The sequence below is a fragment of the Mauremys mutica genome, chromosome 2 (assembly GCF_020497125.1).
Source record: "Mauremys mutica isolate MM-2020 ecotype Southern chromosome 2, ASM2049712v1, whole genome shotgun sequence".
Classification (NCBI taxonomy): Eukaryota; Metazoa; Chordata; order Testudines; family Geoemydidae; genus Mauremys; species Mauremys mutica.
The window spans coordinates 206,469,179-206,493,543 of record NC_059073.1 but is presented as its reverse complement, the minus strand read 5'-3'; the positions used below and the strand labels follow the sequence as shown (position 1 = coordinate 206,493,543).

Below are 24,365 nucleotides of genomic sequence, written 5' to 3'. Positions count from 1 at the left end.
TGTCCATTCCGCTCCCTGTCATTCACAGACTGCACCACTAGGGAGTCCGGGGCCGGGTGGGTGTATAGGTACTCGTACCCAGTCGGGGGTACCGAGTACTTCCGCTCCACCCCACGGGCAGTGGGAGGGATGGACGCTGGGGACTGCCAGAGCGTGGTGGCATTTTTCTGGATGGTCCGAACAAATGGTAGGGCCACTCGCATGGGGGCCTCCGTTCCGACCACATTCGTGATCGGGTCCTCGTCCTCAACAACCTCCGCTACAGGGAGGTTAACAGCTTGTGCCACCCTACGCAGGAGGTCCTGATGGGCACGTAAGTCAATCGGTGGTGGATCGGATGACGAGGATCCTGCCACCGCCTCGTCTGGCGAGGAAGACGAGGAATGGGCCTGAGCAAGAGGAAGTGGCTGAGGTTCGTCCATGGGGTGCGCAGCCGCCGCCTCCCCGGGATGTTCCGTCTGCACCGGCAGTGGTGGAACCTCAACCGGAGGCGATGGAGGGGGCCTGCTGACAGTGGCTTCCGGCACCCCTTGGACCGAAGTCCCCTGTCGTGGGAGGAAGGGGGCACCCTGAGTCTCGTGGGCGGCCCAGGGGGTCCAGAAACCCCATTGCTGGGGACCCGGGTCTTGACCTTGCGGGTCCGCGCGGTAATCTGTGCCGGCGTCGTCGTGTGAAGCGACCGATGGCTGACGGGAAGGCCACGGGGGGGCAGAGGCGCTCAGAGACTGCGCCGTCGATGCCACTAGTCTGTCCGTGGACGGTGCCGGGTACCGGTGCCGATCGTCTCGGTGCCGGGAGCGGGAGCGGGACCTGCGACCGCGAGAGTAGCGGGAGGTCGACCGCGATCTCGATCGCCGTCGATGGGAGCGGCTTCGAGAGCGGCGTCGGGAGTGGTGCCGGGAGCCGGATCTCCCTCGGTGCCGACGGTCCGGAGAGCGGGACCGGGACCTGGAACGCCTCCGGGAGTACGACCGGTACCGCGATGGAGAGCGGTACCGGGACTGCGACCGGCGCCGAGAAGGAGAGCGGTACCGGGATGGAGACCGGTGCCGTGACCTTGAACGGCGGGAAGGTGACCGTCTCCGGGATCGGGACCGGGAGCGGGACCTGGATCGCCTTCTATCCCGTGAGTCAGGGGTGGCAGGTCGTACCATGGCCGGTTTGCCCACTGACAGAACGGCCCGCACCGGTGGTGCCGGGGGCCGGAGGCTCGGTGCCTCTGTGAGCTCTATGAGCTCCCTCGCCGTCGAGAACGTCTCGGGCGTGGACGGGAGAGGCAGCTCTACCACGGCGTGCACCGGGGAGCGCGGAGGTACCGGACTCGACGGCCCAGCCGGTGCCGGAGTCGACGGTACCGCGCACGGACCGTGCGCTGTCTTGGACGGTGCCGAAGGCGCCGCTGCTGGCTGCTGGACCACTGGTCTCGCTGAAGTAGTCTCTACAGCCTTGGGCTTAGGCTTCCGTTTCCCCGATGGTGAATGGGAACGGTGCCGGGGCTTCGGTGCCGGCTGTTTCTTAACAGTCTCGGTACCGGACCGGCCGGGGACCGCTGGAGCACTCCGCACCGAGGACGACGCCGGAGCCGGAGGAGTCGGCACCGCAGGGGTAAGTAAGCGCCGACTCCATAAGGAGCTGCCGCAACCTAATGTCCCGCTCCTTTTTAGTTCGCGGCTTGAAGGACCTGCAAATGAGGCACTTGTCAGGTCGATGTCCCTCGCCGAGACAACGAAGGCAGGCGTCGTGGGGGTCCCCAACGGGCATATGCCGCTGGCAAGCCGCACAGGGCTTGAATCCCGGTGTCTTGGGCATACGCCCGCACCGGACGGGAAAAGAGGGGCTAAGCCCCCCTAATTCCCCTTAATCTAACTACTAACTACTCAATTAACTCAATTTAACAACTAACTATATACACTAAATACAAACTAGAACCAAGGTGAGCTAGGTACGTGGAGGACGACAAGCACTCCACAGTTCCAACTGCCGTCACGGGCGGGAAGAAGGAACTGAGGAGCGGACGGGCCGGCTGGGGTATATAACTAGCGCTATAGCGGCGCCACTCCAGGGGGCGCCCAGCCGGCCCGCCGGTGTTGCTAGGCTAAAAATGTTCCGAAGAGCCGTGCACGCGCGGCGCGCACACCTACATGGAATGCATAGGAGCAATCACTCGAAGAAGAAGAATGGCTTAGGTATGTCTTCTGCAATTAAGACTGATGCAAAGAATTCATTTAGCTTCTCCACAACGGTCTTGTCCTCCTTGCGTGCTCCTTTAGCACCTCGGTCATCCAATTGCCCCACTGACTACTGCTTCTGATGTACCTAATGGGTGTTTTTTGCTGTTAGATTTTGTGTCCTTAGCTACTTCCTTTTCAAATTCTTTCTTGGTCTGCCTTCTTATACTTTACACTTGACTTGCCAGAGTTTATACTTCTTTCTATATTCCTCAATAGGATTTGACTTTCTATTTTTAAAGGATGTCTTTTTGCCTCTAACCATTTATTTTACTCTGCTGTTTAGCCATACTGGCATTCTTTGGATCCTCTTACTCTTTTTTATTACTATTATTTGGTGTATACATTTAGTTTGAGCCTCCATTATGGTGTATTAAAATAGTCTTCATGCAGTTTGCAGGCATTCCACCCTTGTGACTGTTCTTTTTAATTTTTGTTTAACTGGGTTTTTTTTTTGGTGTAGTTCAATTTTTTTGAAGGTAATAGCTACTGTGGTGGGTTTCTTTGGCATTTCTCCCCCATATAGATGTTAAATTTAATTATATTATGGTCATTATTACTAAGTGGTTCTGCTATGTTCGCCTTTTGGAGCAGATCTTGTGCTCCACTTAGGACGATATTAGGAATTGCTTCTCCCTTTGTGGGTTCCAGGACAAGCTGCTGTAAGAAGCACCCATTTAATGTGTCTACAAATTTTATTTCAGCATCTCTTCTCGAGGAGACACATAACCAGTCATAGTTGAAATCCCCCATTAATATTGGGTTTTCTACCTTTGTATCCTCTCTAATCTCCCTGAGCATTTCACAGTTACTGTAACCATCCTGGACAAGTGGTTGGTAGCATATTCCTACTGCTATACTCTTATTGTTCAAGCATGGAATTTCTGTCCATAGAGATTCTATCATAAAGACTGATTCATTTAAGATTTTTACTTTATTTGACTCTATGCTTTCTTTCATATAGAATGCCATTCTCCTACCACTGTGGCTTACTCTCTCATTCATCGACAAAGAGTCCTGTGGCACCTTATAGACTAACAGAAGTATTGGAGCATAAGCTTTCGTGGGTGAATACCCACTTCGTCAGACACGAAAGCTTATGCTCCAATACTTCTGTTAGTCTATAAGGTGCCACAGGACTTTGTCGCTTTTTACAGATCCAGACTAACACGGCTACCCCTCTGATACGCTCTCATTCATATATATTTTTGTACCTTGGTATTAACACATCTCACTGATTATCCTCATTCCACCAAAGTTCCATGATGTGTATTATATCAATATCTTCTTTTAATGACAGGCAATCTCGTTCACCCATTTTTTAGTATTGAGATTTCTAGGATTTGTATCCAAGTATTTGTTCATTTTGTCAATATTCAATTGCTTGCCTTTATGTGTTATATATAAATGAGACTTTTTTGTTTGACTGTTCCTCACTAGTTCCTACCTGTACTTTACCAATTTCTTTCCTATCCCCTTCAATAAATTCGTGCTCAAGGGATGTTTCCACCCAAACTGTGTGCTCCTCAGCACCTGTTGCTTTTCCCCAGCCCTTAGTTTAAAAACTCCTCTATGACTTTCTTGTAACTCATTTCTAATCCCCAAAGCCATTGGTGTCCCCATTTTATTTGATACTACTTTGTCACCTACACTTTTTTTTGAGGGGAGACATTAACACTTCGTGAAACTCTAAACTGAATTTAAGGGGATCAATAGTCCTAAAGTATGATTCTAATGAAAGAAATATTCTTGCAACTATTTATAAGTGACAGTGCTGTGAAAAATGCTCACCTTATCAAAATTAGACTTTGCAAATCCAGCCCAAATTATACCTGAAAAGAATCTGCTCTTTATCCTTTATACATCAACAATAAAAATGTAAGTTATTTGACAATTTGCCTGGAAATGTTTAAAGTGGAATAGAATGCAGCTTGCTTTACTGTAGCAGTATTGTTTAAGGTTTTGATATATGTACATATATATGGAGTGGATGAGGAAACTGACATTTTTATTTGAATATTATATTATAAAACCAAATGAGAAGATTTTACAACTGCTGCCATTTAAAATGAATACAAACGAATTGCTTTATGCTTTTTTTCCCAGTGATAGTAACATAATTCTCCCTTACTTGTTTGAAAAAGCATGAGATGAAAGGCATACTTGTTCAAAAAGTTGATTATGGATAGAAGCACAAAGTAAAATTAACAGTTCTTCTGAATGAACAAAGCAATGCCAAATATTCAAAATGAGCCCACCAGCCACATGCTTTTTAACAAAGCTTATAGACTAAGGGTAAAATTTTCAAAGGTACCTAAATGTAGATGCTGTAAAATTTTGTTTTGTAATCTACAACAGAAACATTTCCCACAAACGTCTTCGGGTCTTACACCTAAGAGTACAGCGTGTTCCATAATGATGAATCTATTCTCCCCTTCCTCTTTCGTACCTGATGCACATGTTTATGGTGTAATGAGGAGATGGATCTGAATCGTATGAGCTTGATTACACTTAACTGATATTTTAGACTAAATTTTGTCCCTTGAGTAGGTAGTGAGTCAGATGACTAATGCTCTTTCAACATTTCTCTTGCTTAGTTCTGTCCAGAACAGTGAACGTGGCAAGAAAATTGGAACTGCTATGGTCAATACCAGCCGGAATGTTGTGCAAACAGGAAAAGCTGTAGGTAAGAAATCTATTTGTCTGTAACCAGGTTGAAAGAGTGTGCAGCTAGCTGGATACTACGGGCATGCCATGCCATGGCATAGTTATTTAATAATAGTCTATTACACTTCTATAGTGCATTTTATCCTAATGTGCTTTACAGATATATCTACCCACCACAGAAATGCAGCCACCTCTGGCCGGGGGGAGGCGGGAAGGCTGGCAGACAGGTTGATAATTGGGACACACACAGCACACTACACAACAATAGGATGAGGGGCTATTTTAGATAAGGACACTGAAGTAAACTTCTGTTTAAAAGCCAGGCTTTGCCCAGAATTGATACCTGTTTATTAAGGTTTCAGATGAAAGATTGTTCATCCTTAGTAAGTGCTTAAACTACACCCCTACCCTGATATAACGCGGTCCTCGGGAGCCAAAAAATCTCACCGCTTTATAGGTGAGACTGTGTTATATCGGGTTCGGTCCGGTACGGTGTACCGGCAAGAGCTGGTACGCCATGCCGGACTGGACCAGCTTCCCCAGCGGTGATTTACAGGGCCCGGTGCTCCAGCTGCTGTGGGGAGCCCTGGTCCCTTTAAATCAGAATTCTGGCAGCGGGGCTTGGGCAGGGATTTAAAGGGCCTGGGGCTCCCCACAGCGGCTGGAGCCTCTGGCCCTTTAAATCACCGCTTGAGCCTGGCTGCCAGAGCCCCGGCGGGGATTTAAAGGGCCCAGTGCTCCAGCCGCTGTGGGAAGCCCTGGTCCCTTTAAATCACCGCCTGAGCTCTGGTAGCAGGGCTCGGGCAGGGATTTAAAGGGCCTGAGGCTCCCCGCAGGAGCTGGAGCCTCTGTCCCTTTAAATCACCGCCTGAGCCCGGCTGCACTCCGTGATTTAAAGGGCCTGGGGCTCCACACAAATTTAGATATAACGCGGTAAAGCAGTGGGGCTCGGGTGGCACTTTAAAGGGCCCAGGGCTCCCCGCTGCTTTACAGCATTATATCCAAATTCATGTTATATTGGGTTGTGTTCTATCGGAGTAGAGGTGTACTACGCCATACGCTCCAGCAAAAACAAATTATTCTCATTTTGTGTTTCTCTGACAGTGCCTGATCTAAAGACCATTGAGGTCAATAGAAAGGCTCCCATTGACTTCAGTGGACTTTAGATCAAGCCTGTACTGTTTTGATTGTCCAGCATGACCTCATCAAATGGTGAGAGAGAACACAAGACCACCAGTTAAGGAGCTTCATAAGTGCTTGTTCTCTTCTGGCTTTGCCAAAATTCTTGAACGGATTATTCAGAATGGAAGTGATCTGCCTGCTCCCTCTTTCTCTCCTGAAACCTCAGCTGCTACTGTTCTGAGATGAGCTTGGGCCTGGAGAGCCTTTTGGGCTCGGACCTGAAGAGGCCACTTAAAGACTATAATTATTGCTGATTGGCACAAACCATTTTTTCTAAGATGCCACCTTTAAATTCTTTGAGTGTATCTGGGTATTTACATTTTAAGTTGCAAATTAAATATCTGTGTTTGTAATCATTCTGTGGTGTCTTTAATACACAAAGAATATGTTCTGGGGTATATACTGTCTAGAAAAATCATATTACACCTTCTGAGTAACTTTTTTCTCTTTTTTGTTTGTTTATAATGCAGGTCAATCAGTAGGAGGGGCCTTCACAAATGCAAAATCAGCCATGTCTTCATGGCTTTCCACTTTTACCCAGTCAACACAAGGCCTCGGGGACTAAAAGTAGAGTCTGAATACAGGCTTTGCACTCTGCTGTTGAGTATTTCAGTTGTATCAGTTTCTCTCAGCTGTATAAAGACTGCTCCAAAATGAGGTATGGAGACTTCTTAGTCATGGAGGACCAAAATGTGGTGTGTTTGTTTACAGATAAAAATGAAATGGTTACCCTTTGGTTTTACTAGAAGTATGAATGTCTCCAAGCAGAGCATGAAGAATGGCATGTAAAGCTCTTTCATAGTACATTAGTTGTGTTTTTAAATGACTACTTTTGTTTAAATCTGAGCCTTTATACTCTAGCAAACAGGGTTTGTTGCAAGCAAAATGATAGGTTTGAATTCAGATTTGTACATTTTGGATGGTGAAGATATCTATGTAAATTAGCTGTATTTTACAATTCAAATAGTCAAACATTTTCTGTAATGTTTGTTAGGATGAAGCAGTATAATAATGCTGATTCACATTTTAGGTTGGATCTGAGGTCATGCTTGTGAACTTAATGATGCAAGCCAGGTTGAAACCCCTTAGTTAAGCTTGCTTTCAGTTCCAAACTAAATTCAACAATGGTGTAGATTGAGACTGGTTTTGATTTGTGACTTTTTCTTTTCCCCTGACATATACATGTATTGTATTCATCTGTTTCTAACTTTCTTCTCTGTACTTGCAGACCTGAGAGAGTAGACAATTGTACAATCAGTTTCTTTTTGATAGTGTCCTCACTCATTTCATAGGGCAGAATATAGACTCTCTTTCCTAACACTGAATAGTGTTGTCACCATGCTTACCCTAGGACATAAGAGAAATTCCAGCTGGAGAGGTTTCTTTACATCATTCTTTAGGGAAAAATGTCAACAAAATAATTGGTTCTCTGACAGCAAAAATTAGAGCCATAGGCAACTCTGTGCAGACTTGCTCTATTATAAAGTGTGTGTGTGTGCGCGCGTGCGCGCTACTTGGTGTGATACTCCTGTATTTTATATACACTGTGCATGTGTTGTAATCTGTATGGGTACATATCCTAAAACTGGAGCATTTCTTGTTCTTCAGACCTGAATCTTTGCTATTTCTTTCAATTATATTTGCCTGCTAGAACCTTGAGATGATGCCTCTTAACATACTTTCAGATTTGTATTTTCTAAATTATAGTAACAAAAATTCCCACATTAAATAATGAAGAGATTCTCATAGCAAGAAATCATGACACCACAAACATCAGTGGGAGTTTTGCCATTCTCTTCCAAGGGGCCAGGATTTCCCCCCACAGTTATCTTGGACATCCCTATTTTTGTACTCCTGTAAGTAGGCCTGGGCTGAATTGGTTGGAGCTTCCACTAGCTTTTCACCTTTCATTTTGTGGAGTTAAATGAAGAGAGTATCTAATGCTTCTTATGCAACTCTTTACATAAGGAATTAAAATTAAATATTTGGGTTTGAAAAGCTATTGAAAGCCATGCTTTCATCTACCAATTACTTTTATGCCAACTTTTTTGTTCCAGTATTATCGTTGTAATTCTATTTTAGCTTTGCTGCTTCCCTATTAACAGTCTAAAATAACATTATAGCTTTTTTTAAAAAGACAATATCAATTTTTTAAGCTAAATTACAAGTGGAAAGAGCCATGGATTATACGGAAAGCTTAGCTATATGCGTAGTTTCATTTGAAAAGCAAAGCAAATAACGTCTCTAGAAAGCTGTACAATTTGTTTTTTACTGCTTGTCACACCAGCTGGCACATACTAATATGTGTAGACATTGTTGCTTTCCGACTGTATATATAAATTTTGTTCTGTAACTTCTGCTGGAGTATTTGGATATTGTGCTCTCTTGCATTATTCAGTCTTCCCTTAGTAGATGCTTCCATCTTCATAGAGATTAGGGCATACCCTATGCCACATGCGTATCTCTGATAAAGTTAGTGTAGGTGTGTAATCAAAAAAGCTTTTCTTGGTTCCTAATTAGTGTCTACAGAGTTTTCCAGTTTAGCCTGGAGATTAGAAAATAGCAGTTTGCTATTGAGAGATACTTGTGAAGCAGTAAACAATATGTATACTGTTGGCCTGTCTTTCTGGTAGTTGAACTTTTTCTTGTAGTAAAGACAGTCTGTGGCCTCTGGGACTTTAGCACCTGTGTTGACCACCTCTGGGACGTAGGTATTCTAGTGCAGTTTAGGCTAGGAGTTTGGCAAGTAGTTAGGATTTGCAGGGGCCCTCTTCTCTGTATTTTTTTTAATACCCTTGTCTCTCTCTGCCACCCCTTCTTCACTTTTCTTCCTTCTGACTCCATCCCATGTCTCCCCTTCCTCAAGAACAAGGGCTCACAATGTCTGAGGACTGCTCAGAGCTCTTTCTTCTGTGTTATTTCAGGTCAGTATCCTCAGCAACAGCAGGCACCTGCCATGTGCTGCTGTGTAGTGGGACTTGCAGTGCTCCAGGGTCCTGCTGTCATTGGCAATCATAGTCTAGGATGGGTGCTCAAAACAGTCTCCCCTCTCCCCATCAGCTTGCCAGAGTTATGGGAATAGGGGTACAGGCTTCATCAAGAGTATTTTCCTTTCTTCTATCCCTCAAAAGTTGATCCAAGGTATAATACCGACAGCCTTCATTTCTGCCCTAGGGTGAATGATGCTCAAGAAATAGGAGGAAGTTATTGTGGTATATATATATATATTTGAAATCTTCTTTCATATGAGCTTCCTGCTAGCAATTTGGACAGTATTTGTCAGACTTATTGCAGTGGATTTAGGTGAAGTGATTATTAGCATGTATTCTCATTTGAACAGCCACCTTAATTACTTCTGGGCAGTATAGCATGCAGTCGCCAAAATTAACATACAGACTATACAAATGAATAAGTCTTTAAGCCTTTTTAAATTAACAGTTGTAGTAACCACTCTAATAAATCTTAGACCAACTCCAAAACTATATTTCCATCTTCTGTTTATTTACGTCTTAAATCCCCAGTATGAACATAAAACCAGTCCAAAGAGACTAATGAAGTGATACCTCATCTTGAAGAGCTGGAGAGCCATTTCTTCATTGCCTGGTTTCTGGGCCACAATATAACTGAAGACACTGCCTGTAATGACTGAGCTGTGACATTGTCATTTAGCACGTCCAGAGGTCACTCCATAGTTTGGTGGCTGTTTGTGATTCCTCTTCAACATTTTCTCTCTCTTCCCACTTCCTGGCTGCTTGAGTGCTCTTGTATGTGCCAAAAAGCATGGGGAGCTGTTCTGGTGATCAAACCTATAGGAGCTATATGAATCACATACAAAGTCCTAAAGAGAGAGACTGAGTACCACTGACTTAATGAAATTCCGATTGGACTCAAATGTTCACCTTTTTTCATCCGTCACTTGATGTTGTAACTTTAAAATTTTTGCACCTCTGACATGAGTTATTAAAATGTAGTAACATTTAAGATGACCTATCATTGAGACTCAATCTTCTAGTGTATTTCACTCATTTCACCTTCTACAGTGTTTTAAGCATTGTTGTAATTTAAACTTAGTATTTTACCTAAATAAAAACTTCTGATTTCAGCCAAAAAAATATTATTAGCAGATAAACTGTTCTGTGGCAGTATTTAATTGTAAAAGTGAAAGTATAAATGCCATTTTTAAAAATGAAAACCTGGTATTTGATAACTCTACACTCATATATATTATATCTGGTTGTGATTTTGCGTGTGTGGCTTGGAAATAAATATATCAAGCCTGTTTAAAAGCTTTTACTGTCTGCTCAGAAAGCTGTTTTATTGGAAGAACTTATAAATACCTAGAGATAAGTCATTTAATGAGATTAATACTTGGCACACTGATAGTTGTCCATCATTCAATGACTGATCTTAAGCCATTAACCTCTGAAATTGGTGAAATATGAAAATTAACGTTAGTTGTACTGATTATTCTTGTAGTATCATAACAAGGCCAACTTGTGAGAAACTTTAGCTTATAGAGATTGCTTTTGCAGATTTGGGGTAATAGGATAGTTCAATGTGACTTTTTGAAATGTAAATACTTGTTTCATCTATTTGTGAGCTAATATTTTTTCCCCCAAATTTCCACAAGTCACTGAAACTGTTACGTCTCATCAAGAGCTTTCCACTGAAGAGACGTAAAATAATTTTAATCTAGATTCAGCCTCCTAAAAATTAACTTTAAATTAAACAGCCTCATAAAAATGCAGAGATCATTGAGCATTTTAGATATCTTGTCAAATGTAGGAGGCTCAAAGTGACTCTCTGCAATCAGTACAACTTGCACTGGGTTGGCAGCAGCAATAATCTTCCCACTCATTTGCTTTATATAACATTAAGGGTATTTTTTTTGTTCTTGTTTTTAATTTCTTCAAACATGCTAAAGACTCTGATCGAGGTATATCCTGAAGCCATTCTCAAATATATAGAGTTTTTAATAAGTAATTTGTTTCCATTAGCAAGGGAAAGAAAATAACTCCCTCGAGTAACAGCTTCCAAATCTGAAAGAGATGCATGCATAAATAAGTCTAATATTTTGTAAAACTTTGTTGCCTTTGTATTTGTCTACCTTTCTACTGACTATCTGAAAGAAAATGTATATTTAAACTGTGTAAATGACAGGGTTATAGCTTGTTTTCCAGTATATTTATAACTGATCTCTTGTATGTATTATTTTTCAGTATTGCACATTTTAGAAATGTAGAGAGTGTGCACCTATCCATTTCAAGCCAGAAAAAAATTCTGTACTCCACTACAGTTCCTAGTATTTCAAGTTTTCAGAGAGAGTCCCTTCATGGAGATATGATAAAGTGCTAAGGTTTTTCATGCTAATATGGAATGGAAATTAACAAAACGGCTTAAGTGACTCTCCAGTTTTTACTGTTTGAATTTCTTGTTTCATTTGCTACCAGATACAGGAAATAGTTTATTAAAGAAACATTCTGCAAATTGTTATAAGAATTCAAAGTCACTGAACAACTGTCAATTTAAATCTGATCACTTTATTGGGTATAAAGTAATATGTGCTGCTGTATGAACCAGTTACCATGCATAACATCTGATCATAAAACAGTTTAGTATTCTTTGCTGCTATTGTAGACTTTGTAATTTTAGCTAGACATTTTGTCAAATCCTTTACCTCTGTGACTATTTTAAAATCAAATCATTGCCTAATCATATACTGTGTTGAAATTATTCCATTGTATATTTTGTTCTAAAAGTGATAGAAAATAAAATTGCTCTGTTTATGCCCATCTTGAATACATTTTACTTCCATTTATGAAAGAACATGTTCTTATAGTTCAGATATAATTACTGTGCGTCTTTGGCAGTAGTAGAGGTCTTCTATTCAATCTTCTTAACTTGTCTGAGTCTACAGCTTACCAAGGAAATAGTTTCTTTCTGAAGCTAGTCCAGCATGAAGAAAATTAATCGAGGACATGTTTGGGCTTCAGGTTATATTCAAATTATATTTTCACTTCCTATTTAATTTTTGTGTTTTGTTTGTTAAAAAGCATGGTGACCAGAAACTAGGTTGCTACAGAAAAATGACAGATGTTTTCATTCACGTTATATAGACCTTTTGTGAAACTAAATATTGCCCAGAAAAATCAGTCTTAAGTTACACTCTCCACTATATTGCAGCAGGCATTTCATTAACTTTGTTTTAATCTATTTTTGTTAAGATGGGCAGGGACACACTGGAAAGTGGAAGAGACTAATATTAATGCAATTAACATGGTGCCTGCTGATCTTTTCTGACTACTAGGAACTGCCACCCAGCCTCCCTCACCATGACTAATACCCTGTTGTAAATGTTTAGATTTCTGATGTTGTGCCTAAAGTTGACTGGAGCAAAGGAGCTTCTAAACTTTAGTGTGCTGGTCTTTCCTCAGCTTTGCCAGTAATGGGGGGAAAAGTGGTTAAAGATGAAAGATAGGAGCTGGAAATAATGCCTGGCGAATCTCCAAACATAAAAACTTAATTGTATTGCTGTTAGTGTCAAGCTTTAGCTTACTCCAGTCAAAGCTAACCTTAAACCCCAGATGAGATCGCCTCTACCACCATCCACCCCCACATCCATACTTGTACTTCACATTTATTTAAAAAACACAGTGCAAATGTGAAACTTCAGTACTCCTTTGGGATCATTGAGTAATATTGCCATTGTGTATCTAAGGTAACTTGCCTGAGGGTGTGCAGAGCTGGGATTAAAACTCATCAATACCTGGTTTGAAGGCTTTGCTCAGTCAGCATATAAGTGTGAACAGTTACTTGTAGAATAGCAACTTCCCTCTTTTACAGTTGAAGAATAATTTACTAGTTTGTATTTTGCAACTGCTGGGGTATTAGATAATGGTATTTGGCTGCATCTGTTAAGTACATCTAGTGCTGTATAACATATGACTTACATTCTTCAGATGACTTAGAAAAAATGAACCATGCATGCAGTATCCATGCTAAGCAGATGCTATTTGACTGACTGTGATAAGGTTTTATATACGTACATACTTTAAGATTTTTAGCAGAATGTTTCACCTTTCAAGGCACTAGCTCACTTGTCTTCAATTGAATAGTCATAGCTTTGTTCTACATTAAGAAGTGTGAATGACACTTAAGTACTCATTTGCTGAAACAAGGGGCAAGTAAACAAATTTAGCATTACAAATAAGACAAAACCAGGTAAACAAGGGGGAACTGGCCATACACATGTACTGTTAAACTAGTAAAAGAGGGGAAAAAAATCTAGCCTCACTGTTAAAGTAATCTTTTTGTTAGTAACAATCACTGGCAAGGCTTTGAGACAGTTTTGGGTTTTATGTGGTGGATATCACATGACAATATTACAATTAGTGCTGGTCTGACATTCACTTGAGGGGAGGAAGAATGATTGTAGAGCGCCATCTCATCTGTTATCTTCCTGCATAATAATTTTCATGTCTTAAATGCACTGCTCTGTGATAAGATGTCTTAGGGCTAGTCCACACTTACCGTCCGGGTCGACGCGGTGAGTTTGACTTCTTGGAGTTCGAACTATCACGTTTGATCTAGACGCGATAGTTCGAACTCCGGAAGCGCCGCGGTCGACTCCAGTACTCCACCACTGCAAACGGCGGTGGCGGAGTCGACCTTGGAGCCGCGGAGTTCGACCCCGCCGCGTCTGGACGGGTGAGTAGTTCGAATTAGGGTACTTCGAATTCAGCTACGCTATTCACGTAGCTGAATTTGCGTACCCTAATTCGAACCCCCTTTTTAGTGTGGACCAGGCCTTAGACACAAAGTTCTTATGTCTGATTTGGCTCCTCAGACTGTAAGCCCCTTTGAATTGAGACCATATCTTCCTCTTTTCTTTACAAGGCCAAGTAGATTTTACTGCCCTAATTCTACCATTCCCCTTTGAGTATAAATTCAACTTGCTTTAGGCTGTAAAGCCTGGTAATTATAAAAAATATATGCATCCGACAAAGTGGGTATTTACCCACAAAAGCTCATGCTCCAATATGTCTGTTAATCTATAAGGTGCCACAGGACTCTTCGTTGTTTTTTACAGATCCAGACTAACACGGCTACCCCTCTGATAAAAAAAAAGGTGATCTTTTGTGGCTTGACCTTTAAAAGCCTTTCCTTTATTATACTTGGCCAGGAAACATGTGATAAGATGAAGCTTAAACAGGAATTAAGAACTAGGAAGTGCTCCCTGTAGAAACAAATATAAATAGTTTTTTGTAGACATAATAAAGTTTCTGGGGGATACATGGCTGCCTTGGTGAAACTCGTTTTCATCTATACACAACGTTTGGGGGAGAGATTACAATATGATCAGTATTATGGTGTTAGACTGAATACTAAGATACTTTTTTAGAAAATGCAAGCAATCGTCTCTGAAATCCTTCCTGTCCCTCTGTAACTGTGCCTCAGTGGGTCACAACTGAGGATGTCAAAGTCAGGACAAACTGCTGAGAAATAGGGCAGATACACCCCAATACTGGTGGCTAATTCCCCATAGGATATACCAAACCAGCAACAAAAGTAAACTTCTGTTTCACCACACTGGCTAATAAGTCAGAAAAGCAGTTTCCTTAGGCATTCCAGTTCTTATATAACCACCAAAAACACTGGATTTAGAGATGAGTGGTTCTTTAAAACCAATCCCTTCAAATAAAAGGTTCTTCTGATCCCTAGGGACCAACCACACACTCAGGTCAATATATAACTTAGATCTTACCCAAAAATCATGCTGATGCCAATCCTTTAGTATCTAAAATCTAAAAGTTTATTCATAAAGAAAGGTGAGTTAAAATTGGTTAAAGGAATCAAACACATACAATAATTGCAAAGTTCTTGGTTCAGGCTTATAGCAGTGATGGAATAAACTGCAGGCCTAAGTCAAGTCTCTGGCTGCTTCCAAATCATTGGAAGGTCCTCAATTCCTTGGTTAAAATGCTTCCATTAATATAAAGTTCATAGTCCAGAGGCTGAAGCGGAGAAGAGGCTAGAGCAGGATAGAGACAAAATGGAGGGATTTCCAGGGCCTTTTATATCTTCTGCCATGTGGAGGAAAAACCATTATTTTTCGAGTACTTGCAAATGTCCATTCCAGTTAGGTGTGTACGTGTTGCATGCACAATTGTTGAAAGGTTTTTCCTCTAGCAGTACCCATCAGGTTGGCTGTGGAGCCTGCTGGAGTGGCGCCTTATGGCGGTGAATATAGATCCTTGCCAACTCGCTGCCTGCTCAGTTCCTTCTTAGCATCAGTGACGCTGTTGGAGCAGCTCGGTCTTGTGTATTGCAAGTGCCTACGTAACAGTCTTTCTTTGACTAGTTGTTGTAAATAGTTAGTTACCTATTAGTGTTAATGAGTTGAATAGTACCTAGCTGGGGGATCTTCCCTGATTCCCTTTTCCCTGGACCAGGGCATGCTTCGGTCCCAGGGCTTTAAGCCCTGTGGGAAGTGCTTGAAGCCTATGCCACATGGCGATCCGCACGACTCCTGCCTCAAGTGCCTCAGGGATGGTCATCAGACAGACAGGTGCAAGATTTTCAGGGGCTTTAAGCCCAGAACAAAGAAGGAGAGAGACACTTGCCTGAAGCTCCTCGTAATGGAATTTGCACTTCGCCCACAGCCGGTGCCGGAGCCAGCACCAGCAGTCTAGGTGCACAGTGCACCAGCATTGGTGCAGGAACCTTCGGCACTGAGGAAGGACTCTGGTAAGGAGCACTGGCACCGCTCCCCAGCCCCGAGGCCTAGCTCCACTGTGCGGCACCATTCACAATCGCCAGTGACGCATAAGGCGGTGGCAGCGGACGGGCTGCTCGCTGGCACGGCACATCAGTGAGGTGCATCCTGTGTTGGGACACCCCAAACCTGGCCAGCAAGTCCCGCAGGCGTCAACTCCAGCCAGGACGGGAGCCATTGAGTCAGGTGCGGGTGGTCTTGGAGGGAGACCTCAATCTTTCCTCCACACCAGACACATTTGAAGTGGCATGGGATCTGACCACCATGACGGCTGAATCCCCACATCTGCTAGCATGTGCCCCGGCACTGCCACCTACCGTGGCGGTGGCATCGATGGCTCTGACAACAACTGTACTGATGGTAGCACTGCCCCCCATCAGACATAGGGGCAAGCCCACGATGATGGGACATCGCTCATCCTTGCCCCAGCACCGATCTCTGGCACCATCGGGTTCTGCTCCGCATCTGAGTACTCCTTTGAGTTGGAGGTCTAATCCTACACCTCCAGGCAGAGCTGGTACCGCTCCAGATGCAGCACCATTCCTGGCACTGTTCAAGAAGTGATGCACCCCAACTGCTGCCAACAGTGTCATGGCCTCCCCAGTGGCAGAGGCCAGTGCAGTGGCCCTTCTGGAGCCCATGGGCCCACCATTCAGCCCTGGGGCTGGGATCGAGGGCGAGTTTGGTGGCCTCGGGCCACCACAGGATCCTGTTGGTCACATTGATATCAAGGGGTCTAGGAGTGAGAGGAAGACCTGAGGCAATCCAACCCTCAGACAGGAGCTGTTGTCACCCTACCCTTGGTGCAAGGAAGGACACCTATAACTGATGCACCTGAAATTGCCGCGGTGGCCATCAGGGAACTAGAAGGCAAGAGGACCCAATCTCTCCTCCGGCATCTTCCTCCTCCTTACCCGATGAAGCGGTGGCAGGGACGACTACCTCTGTGCCAGCAATGGACACCAGGGCCTTTCAGGACCTCCTTAGCCCTTCCCCTGTTCCCGGACCTTATCACACAAGACAGGTTATGACATCCCAACCTGGAGTCCCTCCACCTCACAGAGTGAAAACTCCATGGTTAAACCAGTGTGAACTTCAATGCTCCAATTCAGTTCAGGCGATCCTGAAGGTAGTCTCTCAATTCCATATAAATCAGGACATTCTCCTACCTGTGTTTTTCCCCCCCTCCAAGCCGCATGCCAATAACAGAGATCACATACTTCATTCCTTGGCCGTGAGATGCACCCTGGCTTTCTATATCGAGCACACAAAGCCATTTCAGAAGTCCCCACAGCTCTTCATCGCTGTCACAGAGGATGAAAGGGCTTCCCATCTCCTTCCAATGCATATCATTCTGGATCACGTTGTGCATCAGGACTTATGACTTGGCCAAGATGCCAGCTCCGACATTGACGGCACGCTCTACAAGAGCTCAAGCATCATCTGCCACTTCTCTAGCTCACATGCCCATTCAGGATATATGCAGGGCAGCCACATCGTCCTCTCTATCTATAACATCACCTCACATTATGCAATTTTGCAACAGTCCAGAGATGACACAGCGTTGCAATCTGTGACCAGATTAACTCCAACCCCTCCTCCAAGAATACAGCTTGGAAGTCACTTAATTGGAATGGACATGAGCAAGCACTCAAAGAAAAAACGGTTACCTACCTCTCGTAAATGTTGTTCTTTGAGATGTTGTTCATGTCCATTCCAAATCCCACCTGCCTTCCCTCTGTCGGAGTATTCCGGCAAGAAGGAACTGAGCAGGCGGCGGGTCGGCAAAGACCTATATACACCGCCATAAAGGCGCCACTCAAGGGGCTCCACAGCCGACCTGACGGATACCACTAGGGGAAAACCTTCCGACAATCGTGCACGTGGCACGCGCACCCCTAATTGGAATGGACATGAGCAACACATCTCAAAGAACACTTACAAGAGGTAGGTAACTGTTTTTTTCAAAGCCCTCAGCGCAGCTAGTAGAAAATTACAGGTGACAAGATAGTGTTTGAAGTCACATGTCCATGCATGAAGGTTTGGACACAGTAGAAGCCATTACCCTTACCTCAAACAGCATGTTTGCAAGACAGTCCATTCGGTGTAGATGGGCGTCTCCCAGTGTCAGTTAAGTGTTTATTGATGAGCCACTTAATTTGAATAGTCCCTCCAAGATGTGCTGGCTAACTATCTTGTGGTTACCCTAGGAGCAAACATTTGAAATCCAGGTATAGAGCCAATATTCATAACTTCAAATACAAAAATGATACATGCATACAAATAGCACAATTTTATATTCACAAATCATAACCTTTTCATAGACCTCTTACATGCCACATTTTGTTCAAGATTTGTTGCAAATATATAACAGTGGTTGCAACCATGATCTGAATGGTTATATTTTATCAAATAACATCACATCCGTGACCAAAGGAAGACAGATGGCAGTAGATTCTGGAAGTTAATTCCTGGCTGGGTAAGTAGTGTAAAGTGGAGGGTTTTGGTTTTGTCAAACGCTGGTCCACCTTCTATGGGGAGAGAGAGCTGTGTAATTTGAATATCCACCTCAGTAGAAGGAGGACTAATCTCCTCATGGAGGCTAAAGTAGTCAGGAAGAGCTTCAACTGATAGCAAAAGGGGAGGGTTAAAAAAAGGAAGTACAACCTCAAGATGTTGAGAACAAACGTAATCAAAGAACCCAATGACTAAGAAGAAATTACTGAATTGTCTATATGCTAATGGTTGGGGCCTAGGTAACAAACAAGAGGAAGTGGAATTGTTCATTTAACCATAAATTTGAGCTGGTGGTATGAGTCACATGATTGGAATATTCCAATCAATAGTTACGGCCTATTTAGGAAGAATCCCGTGTGCAAAAGGGGAGGGGAAGTGAGACTGTCAAGGGGCATTACCTGTTTGAGTCTTGAAAACACCAGGGGAAAAGTTACATTGAATGCTTACGGATCAATAACCGAATAGGACAAGATGCAGTTGTCTGCAACAGCCTACCCAATCATGGGGCACTTCAAGGTGAGTGATATACACTGGAGGTTTCATAGTACCACTGCTAGAACATCCTTGGAATTTCTAAATATTTTCTTAACTCAAAGTGTTGCAGCCCACCCAGGGGAGTTCTTTATTAGATCTTGTCCAAACCAATAAAGAGAACTGATCACAGAACTAAAACGTAATGGTAGCTTTTGTACAAGTCGTTATGAGTTGATCACATTTATAAGGCTCAAGCAGAATAAAGTCCAGACCTGTAATATATATACTTGGTGCTTTAATAGGACCTAGTTCACAAACCTGAAAACAATTGTGATCCAAGTCAGCTGGGAAGAAGAATTTCATCAGAAAAATGTGAAGGGTAAGTAGGAGCTGTTTAAGAATACCTTACTACAGGGGTGGGCAAACTTTTTGGCCTGAGGGCCATATCTAGGTGGGGAAATTGTATGCTGTGCCATGAATGTAGAGCTGGGGCAGGGGGTTGGGGTGTGGGAGGGGTGCAGTGTGCAGGAAGGGGCTCAGGGCAAGGGGTTGGGGCAGAGAGGGGTGAGGGATGTAGGAGCAGGCTCAGGGAAGGGGGTTGGGGTGCAGGAGGGGGCTCAGGGTGTGGCAGGGGGTTAGGGCTCCAGCCTGTATATAGCCTTTATGAACATAGCTCTTCTGCGCCACATGGCTATTGGGAGTCTGCTGCCTGTCTGCCCAACCTGGCCCTGCGCCACTCACGAAATCAGCCAGCACCACATCCATGGAGCCGCGGGGGTGGGCGGGGTCTACCTGCTGCCCTCGCCTGTGGGTACCGCTCCCGAAGCTCCCAGTGGCTGCAGTTCCCCATTCCTGGCCAATGGGAGCTGTGGGGGAGGTGCCTACAGGTGAGGGCAGCGCATGGAGCCCTCTGCCCCCACCTCTCCCCGGGGCTGCAGTACTGGCCACTTCTGGGAGTGGCAATCCCACGGTCTGTAGTTTGCCCACCCCTGCCTTACTAGATGACCAGAAAGCCACAGTCAAGGAAGAAGGCCAAATAAGTTTTAAGAAAAAGAACTTATTTAGAGAGGAAGTGAAGGAAGCTGTAAAAAATAAATTAACAAATGGACGAAAAGGGAAGTTGACAGTAATGAATATAAATCAGAAGTTAGGAATTGTAGAAAATAGATAAGGGAAGGAAGGGACACAATGCCAAATGCCAGCAGCATTAAGGACAATGGATTTTTTTTTAATATTAGGAACAAAAATAATCCTGATAATGTTATTGGTTCATTACTGGATGGAAATGGTAGACTTATCAATAATGCAGATACTTTCAATAAATATTTTTGTTCTGTATGTGGGGAGGGAAAACAGATTATATAGTCTCCTCATATCGCAATAACACATTTTCCATTCCACTATTGTCTCTGGAGGATGTTGTTGAAATTTATGAATATTAATCATACAGGATACCAAACATTAACTTACTTAAAAAGGAATTTATGGTTAAGTCCAAATGTTATCTATACTATTGATCTAAACACACAAAGTTTAGCTAATAAACATTACTACATTCCTTACAATAACAAAATATAAACTATCTACAGTACGTACTTTCAAGAGGACCAGATGGGGTTTTCCATGGCATGATTGGACTGGATGTAATAAAGAATCTTCAGCTTTTTGGCTCTCTTTATACCTGTCAGCCCCCTTGCTAGCTTTAGCAAAAACACAGTTTGAAGCAGTTTATTTTCTTTAAGGCTTTTTTTCTTTATCTCCTCCCCTCTCCTTACTTACCAGTAGTTTTTTGTTCTTTCTGTTGCCATTGGTTACACACAGGCCTCACTTTCAGATAGCACTGGTATGTGAGGAAAAAAATTGGGCTCGCTTTGTGAGAAGGGTTCTTTTTTGTCTTGGTTATTGCAGCTCCCTGTTTTATTAGTTTTTGAACCATACATTCTTCCCTCATTACATTCTGGTCTTTTGACTTGTTATTCTTGTGGCCTTCTTTTATTGGATGATTAAGGCCTTATTCAGGTTACTAGCCACAAACTATAAAGCAAATATATTATTTCCTTAATCAAACTTAAAATAAAGAATTAAAAAGTTAGCTTAACAACTATCCCTACAGCTGTTAAACAGAAGCTACTAAAGTTAAATTATTTGAAATCCACAGGTCTGTATAACTTTTGTCCAAGAGTTTTAAAAGAGCTGGCTGAGGAGCTCGTTGGACTGTTACTGTTAATTTTCAGTAAGTCTTGGAGCACTCTGAAAGAAAGCTAATAGTGTGCCAGTTTTTTAAAAAAGGGTAAAAGGGATGACCTGGGTAATTATAGGTCTGTCAGCCTGAGATTGATCCTGAGCCAGATAATGGACTGGAGGGTACTGTAATTAATGCAAATCAACATGAGTTTGGGAAAATAGATCTTGTCAAACTAATTTTTTTTTTTAGATACAAGTTTGGTTGATAAAGGTAATGATGTTGGCATAATAGACTTCTATAGGGTGTTTGACTTAGTACTGCAGGACATTTTGATTAAAAAACTAGACATATATAAAATTAACATGGCTCACATTAAATGGATTAAAAACTGGCTGATAGTTTTTAATATGTAATTGTAAGTGGAGAAGCGGCAGCAAGTGGCTGTGTTTCCAGCGGGGTTCTATGCTATTTAGCATTTTTATCAGTGAGCTGGAAGGAAACATAAAATCATCAGTGATAAGGTTTGCAGATGACACACAGGTTAGGGGAGTGGTAAATAATGGAGAACAGGTTACTGATTCAGAGCAATCTGAAACACTTGGTAAATTCAGGTGAAAACAATGTGTTTTAATACAGCTAAATGTAAATGTATATATCTAGGGGGGGAAAAATGTAGGCCAAACATATAGGATGGGAGACTATACTGGGAAGCAGTGACTCAAACAGATGTGGGGATTCATGGTGGATAATCAGCTGAACGTGAGCTCCCAGTGTGATGCTATGGCCAAAAGAGCTAATGCACTGCTGAGATGCATAAAGAGGAATCCTGAGTAGGAAGTGACAGGTTATTGTAACCTCAGGCTGCAAAAGATCACAAGAAATTTAGGGGTAAGATTGGGGCTAGAGCCATACCTGCTTTGACCCTTGGGTAATTTGTTCTCTGTATTGTGTTCAAACAGTGATTTTGAACACTGGTGGATATAAATCTGTTCCTGTGGCTGGCCAATTTAGAGAAACAAACCCACTCTTTAGCTTGATTAGCTTGTTGTCCACGAATGGGTATGGATAACCTGAGCCTTACTATGACTACTAACAGCCATTTCTTAGGACTCTGGATAAAGACGGTAGATCAGAAGGAAAAAGATTTGTGTACAGGAATTGTCTCATACACAACTGCTCATGTTGTCAGTCACAGTGAAGGTTTTGTAGAAGAAAATATTTCTGTTTCTTAGGAAAATCTGCTCCAGATTTTTGCTTCTGCTAGGGAAATAAATACTTCTTGAATAGCTGTGTATTAGCAATCTAATTGTTGTTATGCTGGCTTTTATGGGGGGGGAGGACTCTGCATTCTCAGTTACTAGTTTGTTTCCCTTAACAGCTCACTTGTAAACTAAGATGCTCAGGGTAGGCAACCTATGGCACACAAGGTGATTTTTAGTGGCACTCACACTGCCCGGGTCCCGTGGGGGGCTCTACATTGTAATTTAAATGAAGCTTCTTAAACATTTTAAAAATCTTATTTACTTTACATACAACCATAGTTTAGTTATATATTAGACAGAGACCTTCTAAAAACATTAAAATGTATTACTGGCACGCAAAACCTTAAATCAGAGTGAATAAATGAAGACTCGGCACACCACTTTGGAAAGGTTGCCAACTCCTGGTTTAGGATGACTGGTAGCTATGCGTGGGTGTAACACAGCTTCCTTGCCACTGCTAGGAGCCATTGCTTACCACCACTCACAAGGTTTTGACTATAAAAAGAACCACTGACATCTCATTCCAAGTAAAGAACATACCTTAAGTTCATGAGCCATTTTATTAAGCATAGAAAAAACTTTTGGTCTGAATGGCTAGAGCTGCGGCTTTGAAATGTGTGAGGCACGTCTACACTTATGATTCTATAGCAGGGGTGAGCAAAGTTGTTGGCCCGAGGGGTATCTGGGTATGGAAATTGTATGGTGGGCCATGAATGCTCACAAAATTGGGTGTTGGGGTGCAGGAGGGGGTGAGGGCTCCAGCTGGGGTTGTGGGCCAGAAATGAGGAGTGCAGGGTGCAGGAGGGTGCTCTGTGCTGGGACCGAGGGGTTCAGTGTGGAAGGAGGATCAGGGCTGGGAGGGGTGCGGGCTCCGGGCAGCGCTTACCTCAAGCAGCTGCCAGAAGCAGTGGCATGTCCCCCCTCTGGCTCCTATGCAGAGGTGTGGCCAGGCAGCTCTGCATGCTGCCCCATCCACAGGCGCTGCCCTTGCAGCTCCCATTGGCCATGGTTCCTGGCCAATGGGAGCTGTGGGGTGGGCACAACACCTGGAGCCCCCTGGCTGCCCCCATGCTTGGGAGGTGGAGCAGGGACATGACTCTGCTTCCAGGAGCTGTGTGGAGCCACGGCACACATGGAGCAGGGCAAGCCCTGAACCACACTCCCCAGCGGGAGCTCGCGAGCTGGATGTGGGCCCTAGGCCGTAGTTTGCCCATCTCTATTCTATAGGATGTTTTGGAAAGAAGTCTCCTTCTGAAGGTCTGACCGTCTCACTGGTGGAGCTGCAGCTGCACCAGTCTTGGGCTACTAAAACTTATGAAGATACTTTGTTTTTATACATTAGGCTTTTGGTTAGTATGTGCACAGTACTTCCCCTGCCTTTTTACAGGAGGGAGAGAGCATGCTGTGCAGCCTGGTCTGGGGAAGAGACTGCTGGATAGTACTGGGAGATTTCCTGTTCCTTGAGGCTGGCTAGCATCCCTAGAAATACTTTAGGGAAGGCTTATTACCACTCAGGGGTTTACACAGAAAATGGGAGTAATTTGAATACGAGAAGGAATTTCTCACTTACCTCCTTGTGATCCCACAATGGTGCAGCTGCATGGCGAATAGAGTCCTCATCTGCCTTTGTTCTGGTCACAGAGTAACTGAAGTGGTCTTTATGCTTTAGCGTGGAGCCAACCTATTCAGAGGGGCAGAGAGGGAGGCTCCTTTCCCTAGCAGAGGACGAGTTTCTGGGCTGAAAACCAGCATGCAGCGAGCTAGATCGAGCGCTGAACTTTTGAGGAGAAAAATCTAACACCTTTTTCTTTCTGAGCCCCACCCCCAAGCATGCTATAAAAATTCTATGGCCCACCTGTGCCACAATAGCTGGTTTTCTGCGTATAAAAGCCAGGGCCAGGAAGCAGGGCAATTGCCTGGGGCCTCACGCCACATGGGCTCCTGCAAAGCTACATTGCTCAGTCTTCGGCTTTCTGCCCTAGGCCCCTGTGACTGTAACACTAGCCCTGCTTGGGAGACCCCCCCTGAAGCCTGTTTGTGGCCCCCCTGGTTGAGAACCACTGATCTAAAACACT

At 43.6% G+C, this 24,365-nt stretch overlaps 1 protein-coding gene across 1 annotated transcript in view; it reads left to right on the top strand.

Annotated features, from left to right (window-relative positions):
- The window catches only part of AVL9 (AVL9 cell migration associated), a 78,709-nt gene extending 70,503 nt beyond the window's left edge, over positions 1-8,206 (top strand). Inside the window, exons 15-16 of the mRNA XM_045006161.1 lie at positions 4,826-4,914; positions 6,548-8,206. Coding sequence (XP_044862096.1) covers positions 4,826-4,914; positions 6,548-6,642 — 184 coding nt within the window. The 3' untranslated portion in view covers positions 6,643-8,206. The remainder of the gene's footprint in view (positions 1-4,825; positions 4,915-6,547) is intronic.
- The last annotated feature ends 16,159 nt before the right edge of the window (positions 8,207-24,365 follow it).